This window comes from Equus caballus, chromosome 21 (assembly GCF_041296265.1).
Source record: "Equus caballus isolate H_3958 breed thoroughbred chromosome 21, TB-T2T, whole genome shotgun sequence".
NCBI lineage: Eukaryota > Metazoa > Chordata > Mammalia > Perissodactyla > Equidae > Equus > Equus caballus.
The window spans coordinates 21,295,985-21,314,644 of NC_091704.1; the positions used below are offsets into that span (position 1 = coordinate 21,295,985).

Genomic DNA, 18,660 nt, shown 5'->3' on the forward strand with positions numbered 1-18,660 from the left:
AAATGCTAGATAAATGCTACATGCTAAATAAAAGCTCTAACTCTCTGAAGAACGAGGTAGCATTCCTCAAAAATACATATTTTAGCGTACTTTAGATGGATATTAAAACTAAACCTAACTAGACAATGAAGCCTATGGAGTTGGGCAAATTAATCACCAGCAAAAGGGCACCACACTCCGACAGTGGTTGCAGGCTGGCAACCTCCTCTGAACAAATTGCAGATAGGCACTTTAATGAGGGAGAAAATATGAGCTAACATAACTGAAGTCAAATCAGCTCCTACAGGCAGGGAAGCACATTAACTGATGTGCTGATATCTGCCGCCAAAATATCAGCCAGGGAGAACAAAAGGCTGTCAAAGCAAGAGCGTCACCAAGCCAAGACAGCCCAGGGTTTGGGCTTAAGCAGCAATATGACATTCTCAAGGGGAACACGAGTTTTGTTTCTAATGTCAGCTCTTTAAGTGATTTTTATTGATGTCATTTTTTTAGCACTCACTAGTCTTCTCTGACTACCAACAGGAGATTGCAATAGATTGTCATGATGTCTTCACATATAGACATTTTGATAAATAATAAAAATTTCCTGTCATCCTTAAATACTCTCTTATGAGATAATTTTCCTACCTATGCAGGTAGCAGTGGCCAGACCCACTCATATCACTCCACTGCATCTCTGAGGGACCCTCCACGCCAAGGGAGATGTTTTACCAAACCCTTATTATAGAATCAACCTCAGCCTCAAGTAAAGAAAAATGGAGAAGCCAAAGGTGAGTACACACACACAGACACACACACACATACAGTGATGCCATGGTTCACAATGGGATGAGGCCGATGGAGTTAAAGGAAAAAGAACTTTTTGCCCGCAGACAGCTGAGACGTGAAAGGCCATCTTATGAGGAGAAACTGGATCCTGACTCCGCCACTGTCTAGTTTGTAAGACTCTACACAAGTTACTTAATCTCTGTAAATCCTGATTTCCTCACCCATAAAAAGGGAATAACACCACCGAATAACTCCACCTGTTTGACCTATTGCCACAAAGTGGAGGCCTCAAATCATCTGAGGCTGCCTCAAACATTATAAAGAAAGAAATGATGGGATAAAGGTCAAACAAATAAACAGTAAGAATGACCCCACTGGGCTTTTAGGAGGAACCAATTAGAGTGGGTATATGAGAAGGATCCCTAAATTGGAGAGCACTTTACAATTACTGAGCCAAATTGATCTTGGCAGAGACACCGAGTTTTAAATGCTTCTCCAGCAGCAACACCATTGCACAGCCCTCAGAATCAAAGTGGGTCAGAGAGTCTCTTGAAAAATGAAATCCCAAAATTAAATGGGGCAAAAATAAGGCTGGTCCTAGCCTTCCTAATCTCGCAACAACCCGAATCAATTTATATGGCGATGGAATGCATGCTGTCCAAGCATGACACACTAGGAACGTTTGGGGGTTTCTCTAGAAACACTCGAAGCTTCTGGCCAATTTCTGTCAAAATAAATTCAATGCAACTATGGCAATTTCGGAACACAACTTCCATTGGCCAATCTAGGTCATAGGTGCTGCCACCCCCATCCTCACCCCCACCATCACCACAGAAAGTACTGCTGACTCATTATATAGTTTTTAGCCACTAAGCCTTTGGTAGAGCCTCAGAATCCTTCTCAACATGGAGTTCTGAGTGGATCTTGTAGAAGAGAAATTGGAAGGAAGTATCTATTATAAGCCATCCCCGGAATAGAGAAATGAGCAACTGACTTACAGTGAAATGGCTTTCCAAAATGAAAATAAACAAAAGCATCAATATTACATAACTTTATTCATCAACTCTATATATTCAGCTATCTTAGGGAACATTTTACAAGTACCTCACACTAGGAGGCTCAAAAATAAGCAATGCCATGGGGCTGGCCCTGTGGCATAGTGGTTAAGTTCGTAGGCTCCACTTCGGGTCGCAGGTTCGGATCCCAGGCGCGGACCTACACACCACACTCATCAAGCCATGCTGTAGCAGCGTCCTACAAAGAAGAACTAACTACCTTACAGCTAGGATATACAACTATGTACTGGGGCTTTGGGGAGAAAAAAAGTAGAGGAAGATTGGCAACAGATGTTAGCTCAGGGCCAATCTTCCTCATCAAAAAAAATTTTTTAAAAAAGAGCAATGCCAGTCAAAGGCACATGTTCTATTTATCATAAAGTATGTGGAAGAGGTAGCAGATTACAAAATTTTGCCTTTAAAGTTTTTGTGCCCAAATGAGCTCTCCCATACTCAAGTACACAGAACTTTGGGGTCTCAGTCCAGCCATATCTTTTCTTTAGCACAGTCCTTGTTCTGTCTTGAGTAAAGAACAGTGGCCTGGCTGACAGCCACCCCGTCAGTCCACCTCCACAAGTAAGAGAGAGAGACTTTTATTATGGCTAGAATTCCTCAGGCTCCTCACTGGCATCAGAAGCAGAAGGAGCTCTTCTGCCTGGCTTCTGGGGGCAGCTCTGGGGGGCTAGAGGCTGTGGCCCAAATTGGAACTTCCCGCCATTCAGGTGTTTCTGTGATCAGAGTGCTAGGCTTACTCCCCAGTTGACTGGACTTGGGAAATCTCAGTGCAGGCTGCAGCTGACACGCGTCCCCAGGGCTAGTCCCTGTTCTCTGAACTGGGAATTGTGGTCTGCTTTTCCTTCGTCCAGACCCAAACCACAGGAACGACGAGGAGGGTGGATTTTGCAGAGCATCTGCCTCCAGACTTGCAATTTGAAAGAGGCCTCAGTCTCTGTTGATACCTCCCATACCTTCATCCACGTTATACACAAAGCCCCGGAAACACTTCCCAGCTCTGGGATGCACCTCCAGCAGCATGCTGGATGTTTCCTCTGGGCCGTTATGCCATCATTTCCAGATTCGACATCAGTAAACATAGCTAAAAGTGAAACTGTCATCTCCAAAATTGATTTCTCTTTGAACTTCCCGATTTCTCTGAGACACCACAATTCTTCCATTCTACGTAATGCCTCTCATCCTTCAGTAGGTCCTGTTGACTCTTCTTTCATAGCACCCTCAATGGCATCTTTCTAATTTATTCTTTACTGTTCCTTTTCTGCACTTTGCTTCCTCCAGTCTTTTCATATCGTGTTTCTCAAGTGCAGAAATTTTACTAAACTACCATTTTCCTGGTTAAAAACCTCAGATATGTCCCTCACTAAAAGAAATAAAACCCAAGACTTACAGACTGACATGTGAGACACTCTGTAGTTTGTTCCCAACCTTTCTCTTCCATGAAATCCCTCTGTCCACACTCTAGTGTTCTGTAAGCTCTGGGCAAGCTGGCTGACTGCCCATCCTGGATCGTGTCTCCGCCATTCCTTTCATTCCCATTCCTGTGCTCATCCCGGATGCCCTTCCTTCCTCCTCTTACTTACTTAGCTCATAATCAACCTTCATAGTCCAGTTCAAATCCTGCTTTTAAATTCCCCAATCCTCTGGCTATACCACTTACGTAGCCTTCATAACATAACAATTTACATTTTTTCAGGTTTAACCAAATTGTTACTTAAAACCAAAGTAAATTCCCAGAAAATTGGAACACTTTCTCTTCTTGATAGCTCCAATGACTTTAGCAGAGCAGACCAACCAGAGTTGGTTATATTTGCTGCCTGACTAATACACTGTAACTCAGAATAGTTTTGAGATGACTTCCTATGGACTGATTTTTAAACACAGAATAAAATAGAATGGGTGCGTTATAGGTCTTGGTTTCCTTTAGTAAACCTGCTTTCATTACTACAACTCACCAAAGGGCCACCCAATCTTGGAAGCTCTTCAGAAACTATAATTTTGGGATGGAAAGGGAAAATAGAGGAGTTCATTTACTTTACCAGAAAGATTGTTTCTGATTTTTAATACTGTGTTAAGATGATCACAATAATTTCAAAGTATATTCTCTCTCATGTTCATTCATAGCCAAACTCACAAACTTGTACATATAATAAAATAGTGACTCAAAATAAGCAAGCAATAGAAAAATTTATGTGGGGCTTTATGACAACGCTACTTTAGGCAACAGATTCTGTGCTGAAAAATAAAGTCCACTTTGCATCTCCAAAGCAGCAGAGAAGTGAAAATGCCTTAGGAGGCAGCATAGTCATAGAGTTCCAAGTACTGAGTTCAAATCCTCTGCAGTCACTGCTGTTTTATCAAAATGATGCAAAAACTGACAAAACAATGAAACACATTTTCTGTCAAACTCGTTCAGTTCTGTACTCACAAAAGATTATAGCATCAAATGGAATCTCAGTTATTTCTGTAACAGTGCTGAACTTTAATCTTTTCTTCTTTTGGAAACAAACAATGGGCAGTGTAAGTTCAGAGTACACTCTGATGGGTCATTAAGGTGGAGGACAGTGACTCAAGCACGTGAAGCTATTACGAGAGATCTGTGAGTCCAAACACGGCCAATACCCTGAATAAACAAAGCCACACAGAGAGGCGCCAGTATTTTTTTCAATGTCTATAGCTGCTGTTGTGATCAATAAATCAGAAAATTTTAAATGCTCTGGAGTCTGCAGTCACTTCCTGAATTCTGTCTTTTCTCAATCAAGTGATACATTCAATCAAGAGATCATGTGGGCTGTTCTACAAAATGCCTGACATTAAAAAGGATCCAGAGTCACAAAGGTGAGACTGTCTATATCAGAACCCCGATGCTGACTCCATACCTGATCCAATGCCAGAAAGTTCTGGGGTTTATTCAAGCTCTCACGCTGCTGGTCTCTGCAATGCCCATAAAATTTAGCTCTTTTTATGCCTCCCATCATCGACAGAAGAATACAGATGCAAAGGAGTTGAGGATGGTGGCCAGAGGCTATTAAAAGGATAAAAGGGGCACTCAGTTATCCATATCTATTTATCTCACACTGAGCTAAACAGGAAGCCCATACAATCAGGGCTCCTAGACAGTGCTGTAAGTTCCAGAAAGGTAACAGGTGAAGAATGGACACACCAAAGGACATTATAATCATTGCATACAAAATATCCAGTCTACACTGTGGGGATGCTAACTGTCCAGATCCTCCTGCTGGACGCCACAATCTAGGCATTCTCTTCCATGTCCTGGATGAGCCTGCAGAGTCTCCTTTGTTTAACACATAACTCTGTTCTCCTAATGTCTGGGCAGAGGGAGCAGCATGGGATGGTCATCCCCCTCCTGTCACCATCACACGCCAGTCAAGCTGCTTGTCTGTTTTCCATCCACATCTGAAAGCTCCCTGAGGGCCGGGATGGAATCCCATCTATCTTCATCTCCCCAGCACCGTGCCTGGCTCACAGAAGCAAAACGATTGTGAATAAATTAGGGAACATGAAGCCGCATCATTACGGTGAGTGGCAGGAGCAGCAGTGCAGGCCCCGAGGCCTAGAGCACAGATCTGCAGCAGGGTCTGCAACAGGAGAATTTTAATTGCTTCCAGGGAGAAAGAATGAGCCAAACCAAGCACTTTCCAGGAAGGCATGAGGCCTTGGAGGGCTGGAACTGCAGGTCATTGCATGGCTTTTTTTCTGGAGCCTTGTGTAGGGTTACCCAGATCCCACAGCCTGTAACATGTCAGGAAGCCACCATGCACATGGAAACTGAGGAGGCAATGATTCCATGAGATGGGGCTAAAATGTACTGTCAACTAGACAGCAAGGGATTTTCTCCTCCATGCAAATACAGACACATGGACACATGCATGCTCAAAGGCACCCAAAATCTAGACAGTTAAAATAGCACTTGAAGATGGAATAAGTCCCCTGGACTGTGGAAACAGGCTGGTTATCTTGTGACTCTTTAAATATCTTTATCCTTTAAGGATGTCCTTGGGGTTCCGCCTCTCACACGCCTGTCCCCGATCTCTCCAGCCGCAGTGGTCTGTCTCTTTTATGAACGATCTCTATGAGCGGTCTGTGCTGTTTACTGGCTCTAGTTACTAGAAGGAGGCAGGGTGCCAGAGTGAAAGGAGCACCGGGCTGAGTCAGAAGAGCTGGTTCCAGTCTCTTAGCTTTCTTCCAGGAAATGAAGGTAAAAGTGCCTGCCACCTGGCTCTCCCAGGGTCATTTGATGGTCACAATGAAAATGAAAGAACGTTCAGTTTACCATTATCTTTGGTTCCTATGGCTGCTGTAACAAGTTCCCACGAAGTCAGTGGTTTAAAACAACACAAGTGTGTTCTCTCACAGTTCTGGAGGCCAGAAGTCCAAAATCAGTATCAACCAGGCCAAAATCTAGGTATCATCAGGCCATGTTTCCTCGGAGGCACTAAGGGAAAAGCTTTTCCCTGCCTCTTCCAGCCTCTCCTTGTGTCAAATCTCCCTCTGTCTCTCTTATAAGAATACTCGTGATAGGATTTAGGACCCACTGAGATAATCCAGCATAATCTCTTCATCTCAAAATCCTTAAATTAATCACATCTGCAAAGACTCTTTTTCCAAATAAGATAACATTTCCAGGTCCCAGGGATTAAGATCTGATATCTTTGGGGCCTGCTATTCAGCCCACTACACCCATCAACTACATTAAGTGTTAATGTACAATTCTTGCCCCATATTCTCTCCTTAATTCTCAGCATATCAGCTAGAACAGAAATTCTTTGAGGATAAGAACAACTCGTACTTTGCAAGTCCCATGAAGGCTTTTAAGGTATTACGTACAGAACAAATGATTATTTGTTTGTTTAGAAAATAAAACCCTTATTCTACTCAATTTTTAGTTCCCAGCATTAGATCCCATGTAAAAATTTTAACGTAGCGTCAAGTATCTCAGTTTTTCTTTCTAAAACAGCTGGACCTTCTGCTCAGAGAAGCTGGAGAACGAGGAACTGCATCATGAATGCTTCTGCTGTCACCGTCAAGTGTCTTCACGGAGTGTCATTTGTGATGCGTCGTTAGTAAGAGTTCCTCATATCGCCAGAATCCACAGGCAGAAGCACTACTGGAAGGAAAACTGAAATAAACTCCATCCCAGTGAGTGCGAAGCCCCTGCAGCCTGATTCACCTCAGGGTCAAGAACAGACAGGCAGCAGCTAATTCAGAAGGAGGCTCAGGATGGGGGTAAATTCATTCCACCATTTTGCCAACAAGTATTTCTTGAGGACGTCTTATGTACCGGGCACCAGGCACCCAGTGGTAAACAATATAGGCAAATCCCTGCCAACCTGGAGGTTTCATTCCAGCTGGGCAAGATAAACAAAAAACAAATAAATGTCATATATTGAGTGGAGACATGCACCACAGGAAACATCATGGAGCAGGTATCAAAGGGGGTGGTGGGGCTCTCCTAGAGGGCTGGGAAGGCCCCTCTGTGCAGTGACACTGAGTTGAGACATTAAGGAAGCGAGGAGAGATCGGGTGATTGGGGCTCAGGAGGAAGAGTGTTCTGCACAGCTAGATCATCCCGCTGTGCCAGAAAACGAAGAAGTATTCAAAGACCAACAGGGTCATGTCAAGAGGACCCAGGAGTTGGCTTGAAAGGCTTCTTACCGACAAATCTGGGGACAACCTGCCCAATAAAAAGAGAAGCAATGCTCATGGATTATTACCCACCAAATAAATATTTGCTTTCTATTTTATTCTTTCAAAAATGCTTGAATCAATAGTAATACTCCTAAAAAAGGGGGAAGAAGAATGAAGAAAAATTTTTCTTTAACTGAAAAAATCACCTAATAATAACATTAGAAAACTCTCATTTGACAAACAGCAATATAATGTCTGATTCAATCAAGGTATGCAAAATCCATTAGGGGAAAGCTTGTTGAGAAAAGGATATTCACGTGGACTCAAAATGTTACTCCAGAGATTACTTAATAAAGCAAAAGAGGCAGCACCACAGGGAAAAATCTGGCAGACACCAGCTTTGGGGCTTCCTCACGTGATGCCATGGGGAAGACATCATCACCTGTTCTTGTCATATATGTTTAACCTGAATCAATGATGAAGAAATCATAGGATAAATTGAGATTATGGGTTAGTCAACAAAACAGTTGTCTTGTACTCTTGAAAAATGTCAATGTTATAAAAAGACCAAAAAAAAGTGGTAAAGCTGTTCTAAATTAAAGGAGACTAAAGAGATATGACAACTAAATGGAATATATAATCTTTAATTGGATCCTGAATTTAAAAAAACAACTATAAAAAAACTTTTTTGGGGGACAATTGGAGAAATTTGATATGGACTGCATATCGGATAATACTGAAATCATGTTCAACTTCAGAGTATGAGTATAATAATGATAAAACGATATTATGGTTACGAAGGAGAATGTACTTCTTAGGAGATATATGTTGAAATATTTAGGGGTGAAGTGTCTGAATGTTTTTTTAAGTTTAGAATTTTTTTTAAAAAAGGTGAGAGGGTAGAGGGAGAATATTCCAGGAACAGGGGACAGCAGGAACATGACACAAACATGCTTGGAGTGGTCAAGATAAAGCAGAGTCCAATGTGGCGAGAAGGAACGAGTGCGAGGCAGCAGGAAGCTGGGTCGTGGAAGATGGGAAGGCAGCCGCTGGAAGGCTCTGAGCAGAGGAGTGACTACCCTACAAAGATCACTCTGAGAGCTGGATGGAGAGCAGACCAACGAGGGCAAAGGCTGAACTGAAGCTCCTCTGAAAATCCAGGGGTAAATGATGGCGGCTCAGACTAAGGTGGTATATAGAGGTGTTGAGGAAAGCAGATGGCAAAGGTAGAATCAACAAGATTTCTGACGGATGATACACACACATGCACCCATATACACACACCAAAAAAAAAGGGAAGAATTAAAGATGACTTTTTTTTTTAAAGATTTTTTATTTTTCCTTTTTCTCCCCAAAGCCCCTGGTACATAGTTGTGTATTTTTAGTTGTGGGTCCTTCTAGTTGTGGCATGAGGGATGCCGCCTCAGCATGGCTTGATGAGTGGTGCCATGTCTGCGCCCAGAATTTGAAGCAGTGAAACCCTGGGCCTCCAGATGTGGAACATATGAACTTAACCACTCGGCCAGGGGGTAGGTCCCCTAAAGATGAATTTTTGACTCAGAACTTGATTAAGATTGAGCCAAATTCATATTTTACATAAAGAGGAAAGGAAAAACCATTCCAATACCACTGCAGAAAAACAAATATTCTCTCCCTGTGGGGGATCTCCATACTGTTTTATTAACTGGATCCAGTAATAATTCAGCTGAGCATATTGTCCAGGGAAAAGGAGCAGAAAAGCATAAGAATCCATGAAATTTAGCTCATCTCCTTCTCACCTGGGACCATTAGTACAGACATCCCAGTTTCATAATATCTCATCATTCACCGTCACGTTCAGTTAGAATATGCAACATTCTTGATACAAAGGTTGGGTTTTATAGTTCACTTTGAATGCTGGTTTTCCCAGAACAATACGAAGCTAATGATAATAAAACAGCACACTCATCTTGGAACTTTTCACAAACGCTACCTAATTAATTCTTACAACACCTCCAAGAGGTATTATCTCCATGTTACTGCTGGAGAAACTTGAGAATTTTCTTTTAAATTCTGCATTTGCTATTGCTCCTCTTACTGAAACACCTCTGCGCCTCACATAAGCATCACCAGCTTATGGTTTCGAAGAATATCACAACTTAATTCTCTTATCAACAGGGTGGGTGTTAATGGCTGTAGCCACATTTTAAGTATAGGAAATAGATTTTTTTAAATGATGTGAAATGTCTTTTTCCTAGTCTCAGAGCAATGCAGTAACGAAGTGGGACACAGGCAGGTCCTGCCTCCCACCACACGTACACACACATACATACACACACACACACACACACACACACACACACACAAAGTAAGTTTTTCATTTGCCCCAAGAAGCTCTAGTAAATAAGAGGTAACTGCTAAGGCTCCATAGAGTAATTTCAATATGTTCTAAAATCCAAATAGAAAAAATTGGCTGAGTAAAGAAGTCACAGTATTTGGTGCAGAAAGACTATAATAATGAAGACTTCTGATTAGGGCCAAACGTTTAACGGTGGGTGCTACAAAGCAGGTATCCTGGCTCCCTGCACAGGGAGTGGGGCTCCTTCTTCAGGACTGAAAGGCTTGTCTTCTAATAGGGCTCAAAAGGCCCTGGGGCCCTCACAGTAATGGTGAGACATGACGCCCCCAGGGCAGCAGCAGGCCTGCCCAGGCTGAAGGCACCCGGCAGACGGCTCAGGTTAGAGCAGTGGCAGATACGAGAGCCGCTGGGACCCACGGCCTGATTTCCAAAATGAAACCAATCTAGCCCTCACTGCACCATCTAGACTCTGTCTAAAATAGAATTAAAACAAAAATAGAAAAATAGGGCGCCACAACTCTAATTATGCTCCCCAGCCCCATAACCACATTCTCAACAGAAGACTGAAAAATCTACGTGTATAGTGAGCCAAGCAGAGGAGCTCCAGAGAGAATAACAAAGTCACCGCCCCTGTAAATAGAATATTCTATTCTGAATGCAAATTTAAAATGATCACAAACTGAAGTGTGTAGAAGGAAAACACAGACAGTGCAGCTCTATGCCACAGAATCAGAATGTGGGCTCTCCCTCCAGGTGTTTGCATTTGAACCAGATCAGGCTGCTTTCTAGACATCAGTAAGTGGGTATCATTTGCTGTCCAAACTTGGTGGGTTTGAAAGTGAAAGGGAGTACGTCTTTTTTATTTTTTTGGTGAGGAAGACTGGCTCTGAGCTAACATCTGTGGCAATCTTCCTCTGTTTTGTATGTGGGACGCTGCCACAGCATGGCTTGATGAGCAGTGTGTAGGTCTGTGCCGGGCATCCGAACCCATGAACCCCAGGATGCCGAAGCGGAGGGCACAAACCTAACCACTATGCCACCAGGCTGGCCAAAGGGGGCACTTTCAATAATCACACTGGAACAACAGGCATAAATTGAACTGAACCTGGACAATGAGATGCGTGGTCACGATAGATAAGTTTGTTTCCTGGTACCTCAGTTTTCTTGTCTGTCAAATGACAACAGCAGTGCTTGCCTCACAGACACAGTTAGAACTACATGAGTTAATTTATGTGAAGCAGTAGGATCAGCACCAGGCATGCAGCAGGCTCTCGATAAACGTTGGAAACTAAGCCACTGCATATGCAAATATCTTAGTAATTTTGGCCTCCCACTCAAGTCAGTAGACAAAACAGAAAAGTTAACATGGAAAAGAGAATGCCTGACAAAAACTGGAAAATGATTATGACGAAAACCAAGGCCCTGGCACGGCTCTGAGGGCCTGCCTGGCATACGGAGGCACCTCGTGTGCATGTGTGAAGGCTCTGAAAGCCCTCGTGTGCTCCAGGGACCTGAGGGGGCTTGAAAGCTCTGCTTGCCATCTGACCTCAGGAGACTGCATTCCCGAGGGCGGTGACCTCATGAAGATAAATTTATTATATCAATGCAAAAAATAACGTATTCTAGAAAAACCGAAGGAAACGACCTAAGCATCTTTCTGCAATGAGTTTATGATACTTATCCTTTCCCATTACTGCACGGGTCCACTCCCTTTCCCCACCCTCTCCTCCTATGGAGGACCATGACACATGAGCTCAGTCTTCTTCCTTTGCAGTCTTAAAAGCAACAGAAGCCTCTAGGTGGTGGCACCGGGGTGGGGCTGAGGAAGTGCTACCTGTCCTGGGCACACCTCCCCCACCACGCCTTCAATGACTTCTGAGACTGCCAACTCTCCCCATCTCTGCCTAGCCCCACACCCACAAGACCAACAAAGTGCTCATAATCAAGCTCGTCTCTGCTTAGCAGAGGCATTCCTTGGAGTGTCTTCACTGAACAGATTCGGTCCCACATAACAATTCAGAAATAACACCCAGGGATGCATAAGGCAATTCATTAAACCATCACATTCACAAAAGCATGGGAACTGGTGTCTGTAGAGTATGAAAAAATTGCCATCTGGTAGCAGCTTCTTCCGATTTTTTCAATGTTCTCCACAAAGGGAAAGGGGGAAAAACAGAGAGAATAAAAGACAAATAGTCCTGCTCATCCTACAAAGTAAATGAAACTAAAAGGGGTTAGCAGTCAGGTGACTTTCCCACACTCACAGGTTCCCTGTGAAAAGGAGACACAAAATCACAACATACTGCCTTGTATTTGGTAAATGCTTATTACATCTGCTCTTCACCATAGCAACAAGAGAAGCGAGGGGGATCCAAGTGCACGTGGATACCCAGTAACCTTTCTAGCAGCAACAGGACAAATGGACAAGCTCTTGGCAAAACTGGATTAGGTGACAATGGTCACTGATGTCCTCCTCTGTTAAAGAATTGTCTACTTGTCCTTCCCTTATGACCACCAGAGATAGGTCTCATTCTTGCTAGTACAAATTTCTCACACTAAATATCTATAAGCTATTATTCTTACATTGTCAGTTAGGTGGGGGATTCAAAGATGAAGACAATGAAAGGCCAGGAAGTTCATGACTTGCCCAAGGTCACAAAGCTTGTCTGTGGTGGGGGCGATGACCAAGACTCAGGCACTATGATTCCTAGTCTGTCAGGGTCCCAGACAATTCCTCCAGGGCCTGTCAGTTATCACGAATGAAAGAAGCTAGCCTTCCAGGGGGGGTCTGTGGTGCACTGGAGAACAGGAGCCCCACAGAACAAGGGCAGCAATGGCCCAGCTCTAGACTACATCATATCATGTGGGAATACAAGACTCACTGAGGGGCTCCAGTTTTTCAAAAGTAGACCCCAGAAGTCCCCAATTCAGAATGCTCTTGTTGCTTCAAAGTACATTCAATGACAACAACTGATTAATTTTATTAAGCATCTACAGTCATGCACTGCATAACGTCTTTTCGTTCAACAAGGGACTGCACATACAATGGTGGTCCCATGAGATTAGCACCATGTAGCCTAGGTGTGCAGTAGGCTATACCATTTAGGTTTGTGTAGGCACACTCTGTGGTGTTCACACAACGAGGAAATTGCCTAACGACACATTTCGCAGAATGTATCCCTGTCAGTAAGTGAGGCATAACCGTACTGTACACCAAGTGCTGCTACAGGTGCCAAGGAGACGGCAGTAAGCAGAACAGACAGGCCGCCACTCCGTGGAGCTTACATGCTAACTCCCCTTCCTTAAGGCGACTTATTCTCTTCAGTGTGTGATCCGCCCTGACTTCTAGATCATATTCTCTGTCCCTCGCCACAGCCAGGCACACTCTCTAATGTACTCTGGGTTTACCTTTCTTCAATGACTCCTTTCTACTCTGTCCTTGAACCTTTCTTTATTCATAACTGATTCCTGGTCAGTTTTTGCATTTTGATGGCTATAATGTAATGTTTATGGAAGAATCAAAATGCATGCCCCACCTCTCCAGGTGTCAGCTCCATTCTCAAAGCGTACACACTACATGAGCTTCTGCCACATTTGAGCACAAGTGAGAACCTGAGAACATGCTCGAGCCCCAGGGAATAACAGTACTCATTCCAGCGATACGCATTTATGGAGCCTCTACTGTGCATGTCAGGCACTGTTTTAGGTTCTATGAATAGATCTATGAAAAAAAGAGACCAAAATCGTTGTCCTTGTAATATTTAAGGTTCAGTGGCAATATTCTTCTCTGAAACTAGTACTGTATCCTACCAGCAATGTGGCACGTGTCATTCCCATCACAGCCAAAACAGAAGAAGGATCTGGGAGATTTAGGGAGAAATGGAATCCCCGCTCTGCTGCCAACTCTGGCACGGCTGACTGTGTATGCACCACGTTCAGGCTCCAGGGACCAAATGGACAGGTGAACAAAAGGATGAAGTAAAACAGAGGGAGTGCAGGAAGCGCAGCAGATGCTCCAAAGGCTGCCTCCACATAGAAGTCGGGGCACGAAATGGAAACACAAATATATAGCACAGCACTGCTGTATTATAACAGAACTGCAGTCACTGAGTAACGGCAGCCTGCCTCCAGCTATGCACTGGGTCCCTGTGGAGGGCACGGCACGCGGGGTGCCAAGACAGATACTGAGAATGTAAAATGAGGTGGCTTCCTTTGGAATCTTGCTATCTACTCACAGTCCAGATTACAAGCTGGCATAGGTCACATCCACATTACTCATGAGGCACTGATGTCATCATTATACGAACAGCCACTAAATTATAGTCAATTTACTAAGTGTCGGGGATTGTGGAAATCTGAGTGGCTACGGTTGCCCCAGAAAGGGAAGGTATATACAAATTCCACTTGAGGTTTCTAAGATGTCCCTGTCACACAGGCACTGACAAATTGAAATTTGGGCCATATTTCTTTTAGCTTGTGGACAAATTACGTATTCTGCCTCTTTCTCTCCAGCCCTGCTGGCGGACAACACAAGTGTCAGAATTTGAAGATGAGAGGGCCTTTGGGAATAATGTGGTCTCGTGCTCTGCTCACGCAGGAATGATTTGTCCTTAGGTGGTCAACTACTCTGCTTGATGCAGGAATGACCTCTCATCTCTCCAGCTAAGTGAGAACCTGGCCTTCCTAGGAGACGTCCAGTGGCTTGACACTGATGGTCTGATGAGGCAGCCATTAAGAAAGCTTTCTTAGAAAATTCTTCTCCTCATAACAGAGCCAAAATTGGCATTGCAGTAGCCTTCATGCAGCCGTGCAAGGTTGCATTCCCAAGACATAACAGAGTAAACTTAAATTCCATTTAGCAACCGAGCTGACCTGCAGGCTGCAGATCTCTCATGTCTGGGCAACATTCAGGAAGCCTGAGCTGGAGAAGCCCATGGAGGTGGACAGCTAACTCACATCTCAGCACAACCTGCCTCCAGGGCTTTACTATGAAAGGAACAGAATCTTCCACTGCCATATTCAGAAACTCTGTCAGCACCTCAACAGAGCACAGACACTGGTTAACGCTCACCACCATCACTCTCCCCAGACCTTCAAATCCCACTCATAAAAAACAAACAAAGGAACAACCTGATCCATCACAATTGACGGGAGAAAAAATTCCTGTGCCGGGATGCAATAAATGCTTTTTTTTAAATAAAAGATCGGTACCTGAGCTACCATCTGTTGCCAATCTTCCTCTTTTTTTTCCCTCCCCAAAGACCCCCACTACATAGTTTCACATTCTAGTTGTAGGTCCTTCTGGTTGTGATATGTGGGACACCACCTCAGCATGGCCTGATGGGCAGTGCTAGGTCCAGACCCAGGATTCGAACCGGTGAAACCCTGAGCCATCGAAGCAGAGCACACAAACTTAAGCACTTGGCCACGGGGCCGGCCCCAGTAAATGCTTTTTTGTGGTGTTAGCATAAACATATTTGGAATCTCTCCAATTCACAGCAGACCATCATTTGGGGGCACACTATTAGAGATATCCAATTCCAAGCTGCCAACCAGATATCCCTACCTAGAGATGTCTCAGTGTGTTCAAGACCAGACTCACCATTACCATATTTTCCTCTCTCTCCAACTCTGCTCCCTTGGGTTCCATTCAATTAATGCTAGAAATCTCAGTGTCAATCATTCATTCAAACCTATCTACCGAACACCTCTTATGGGTACCTTTCTTTCATCAACTGCTATGACAAATATTGCTAGCTATTTACCAAACTCATTTCCTGCTTCCTGGATGCAAGTAAGCTGTATTTTCTAGCCTTCCTTGTCCTTAGGTGTAGTCTGAATATCAAATTCAAGGAAATGGAGCATGAATGGAAATGATGGGTGCCACTTTCAGGTCTAGCAGTGCACTAGCTCCCATGCTCTTTCCCTTTTTCAACAGCTGGATGTTGATGCCCAGGGCAACCTTGAAGGCCATGTGCTCAAGAGCCTCCTGGATCCCTAAGTGACTGCGTGGGGCAGATCCTCTCCCACACTCTTGGTCTGAGAGTGAGAAGTACAATTCCATTGCCTATTTATTATGGTGGTTTATCTGTGAGCAGCCTTGTGACTAATACATGTTCTACTTCCAATTCATTCATTTATTCATTCTTTAATAAACATTTCTCAAACACTTACTATACTCCAGGCATTAAGACAAGCACTGGGGAAATGAAAATGAAAGAGGTCACAAGGTCTACTTAAATCAGATAATTAAAACTCAATATAAAAGATCGCATAGCAATGCGCAGTCACAATGGAAAGATTTGAGACTTCATTTTGAATCCTAGGCTAGTTAAGCTGCTTAATCCCTGTGTGTTAGCATCTTCATCTGTAAACAGGAGCAGTATTCCTTCCTGTCTTACAGTAGTGTCAGTTGGATTCAACTAAATGAAATAATGTACATGAAAGCATTTGGTCAACTATAAAGTAGTTTGCAAGTGTTAATTTAATTCATTGCAATTGTCCTAATCCAGGACGTGTTACTCATGAAATATTGTACCAGCATCCTCACTGGCATTTTTACCTAAATCCAATCGATTCTTAATACTGGTAATGTTACATTTTCTCATTCCCAGCTCAGATTGCTCATTTCATTATTCAAAAAAATGTTCCAATACTCTGGAATGCTTATAAAACAAAGGTCAAACTTTTTAGCTCAGTATTTGAGGCCCTACCTAGCATGGTCCCAAATTAATTTTTAAGACCACATCAATCTCTGTACAACCCCATGCTTTCCTCCTACTCCATCCCCGCTACGTTCTAGCTACACGCATCATTTCTACAATGTGCCATACCTTCTTATCTCCTTGCCTTTGTTTTATTCTTTGTCTGGTTTTGTTCTGCACCACCATCTTTCCCCATTGAAACCCCACAGTTTTTCAAGGTCCAGCTCAAATTTCACCAGTTCCAAAAAACCTTTCTCCAAAAATACTCTTCAGAACTTCATCCTCCTCTACACTACCATAGCATTTAGTCTGATTCTCTTTTCTCCTCCACTATTCATGTTACCTTCATTTTGAATAGCCTCTTGTCTTTAGGAAGGAAAAGAGAAGAAAATGTGAGCCTTTAATGAAGACACGTTACACTGAAGAAAAAAGTTCAGAAGGCAGTCCAATTACTTTTGGTTGGATCACCAAAAATAGATAAATTACAAGAGCAATGGAATTCTCCAGATTGTCAGAAAACTTTTCCTTTGCTCTAGGATCCATTATAGTCAGAGGATGCTTTATAAAAGCTATTACATGGGACTTTCACGTTGAAAGTCACTTTTACAATAATAAATATAATCCTATCAACAGAAGAGTAGAACCAAAGCTCAAAGTCAATTTATTTCCCCAGTCCATTTTTCTTCACACATTTAGTTCAATTTTACTTTAGAAAAATAAGAGAAAGAAATTTGTTAAGTTGTCCCACTGATATTACCCCAGCATTAAGCTTGTAAGTTAGCATTTTTAAGGAACTGGCCATGGCTGGCAGGTTTTTCATTCATTTGCATATATGAAATAGAAAATATTCATTAACTAATAATTTAAATCACTCTTTCCATCAACTGAGAATTGGACTTTACTTTCTCCCTTAGGATTAAAAAAGGGGGAGAGGGGACTACTGTGTACTCGGCATATCTTCTGATTAATACAGGGAGACCCACTCTATCCACAGACACTGAACTCATGAAAATTCCACTAGAACATGTGTACTATACCTACAATACCAACAGTATTTTCTATCATATATTCTTGTAAAACATTGGGCTAAAATGCAAGTCGAATTCCTTGGAGATAATTCTCTAAAGAACAGAGAAGAATGAATTTATATCAACCTATGAGTGAGTGGGTGGGGTATGCAACAGGGAGTTCTAAAAAACACCAAAAAATAGTTTTCTTTTTAGATGACTTAAATACTTTGTCCCGTAAACAACAGGATATAAAATAACGTGTGGCAACAGATATTATGATACTCTAACATAAATTAAGGAATATTCTCTGGAATCTTAATAAATTGTATCATTATAAGAGATGGTTCAAAATTTGCGGAATTTAGTGCAGATCATTTCCTAAGAAAGCAGGATGAAAAACTGTAGGATACACACAGGAGTCAAACAACCAACCAATCGCCGGAGGCTAAGTGAGGTATTTGTAAGATGTGCGAAATAGGGTAAGCACAGGACATTTTCTCAGGGCTCCTGTGAGTCGTCAAATAAACAGCTCACCCAGTTGCCGCAGTCTATATGTTAACACAAAGATGACAGTTGAGAACACACTGTTTATTGCATATTGCAAAGTGCAAAGTGTTCAAATGCCCGTGGTGGGAAGGAGCGGAAGGGTGGGGGAAACAGCAGCCCCGGGCAGGCATGGAGCGCGCTTACCTCCAGAAGTGGAAAGCGAAGAGAGGACTACAGGGACTGCCTGGGCTGGACGGGGTGGGACTCAGGCTCCTTGGAGTAAGACTGAAAGTTAAAATAATATCATTCCAACTGGAGAAATGGTGGCAGTAAAAAGAGCACAGCTCATTGAAGGGACCGTGTTCCTTTTAGTCCAGAATCACTAGGGCAGGCCTATCAATACCGCAAGCGAATCACCTCATCACTTGTGGCTTTTCAGCTCTGAAAGGGAGAACAAGCACAAGGATTCCTGCTGAAATTTCCGTGCTCAAAACTACTGCTGCCATTTTTATTTGTGCCTTTTCTTTGTCACAAAGCAATCTGGCAGCTATCTTCAAAACGTGATGTTTGCAAAGAAAATCCAGTGCTGTTTTATACTGACTATATTCTATTTCTAATTAAGAATCCATGGTAAATCT

The 18,660-nt window shown here is 42.9% G+C and overlaps 1 protein-coding gene across 15 annotated transcripts in view; it reads right to left on the reverse strand.

Annotated features, from left to right (window-relative positions):
- The window catches only part of MAST4 (microtubule associated serine/threonine kinase family member 4), a 576,096-nt gene that overhangs the window by 195,394 nt on the left and 362,042 nt on the right, over nucleotides 1-18,660 (reverse strand). Inside the window, exon 2 of one of the 15 annotated variants that reach the window (XM_023625598.2) lies at nucleotides 18,227-18,307. The exons of the other annotated variants lie outside the window; for them this stretch is intronic. Coding sequence (XP_023481366.2) covers nucleotides 18,227-18,307 — 81 coding nt within the window. The remainder of the gene's footprint in view (nucleotides 1-18,226; nucleotides 18,308-18,660) is intronic. 15 annotated transcript variants of the gene reach the window in all.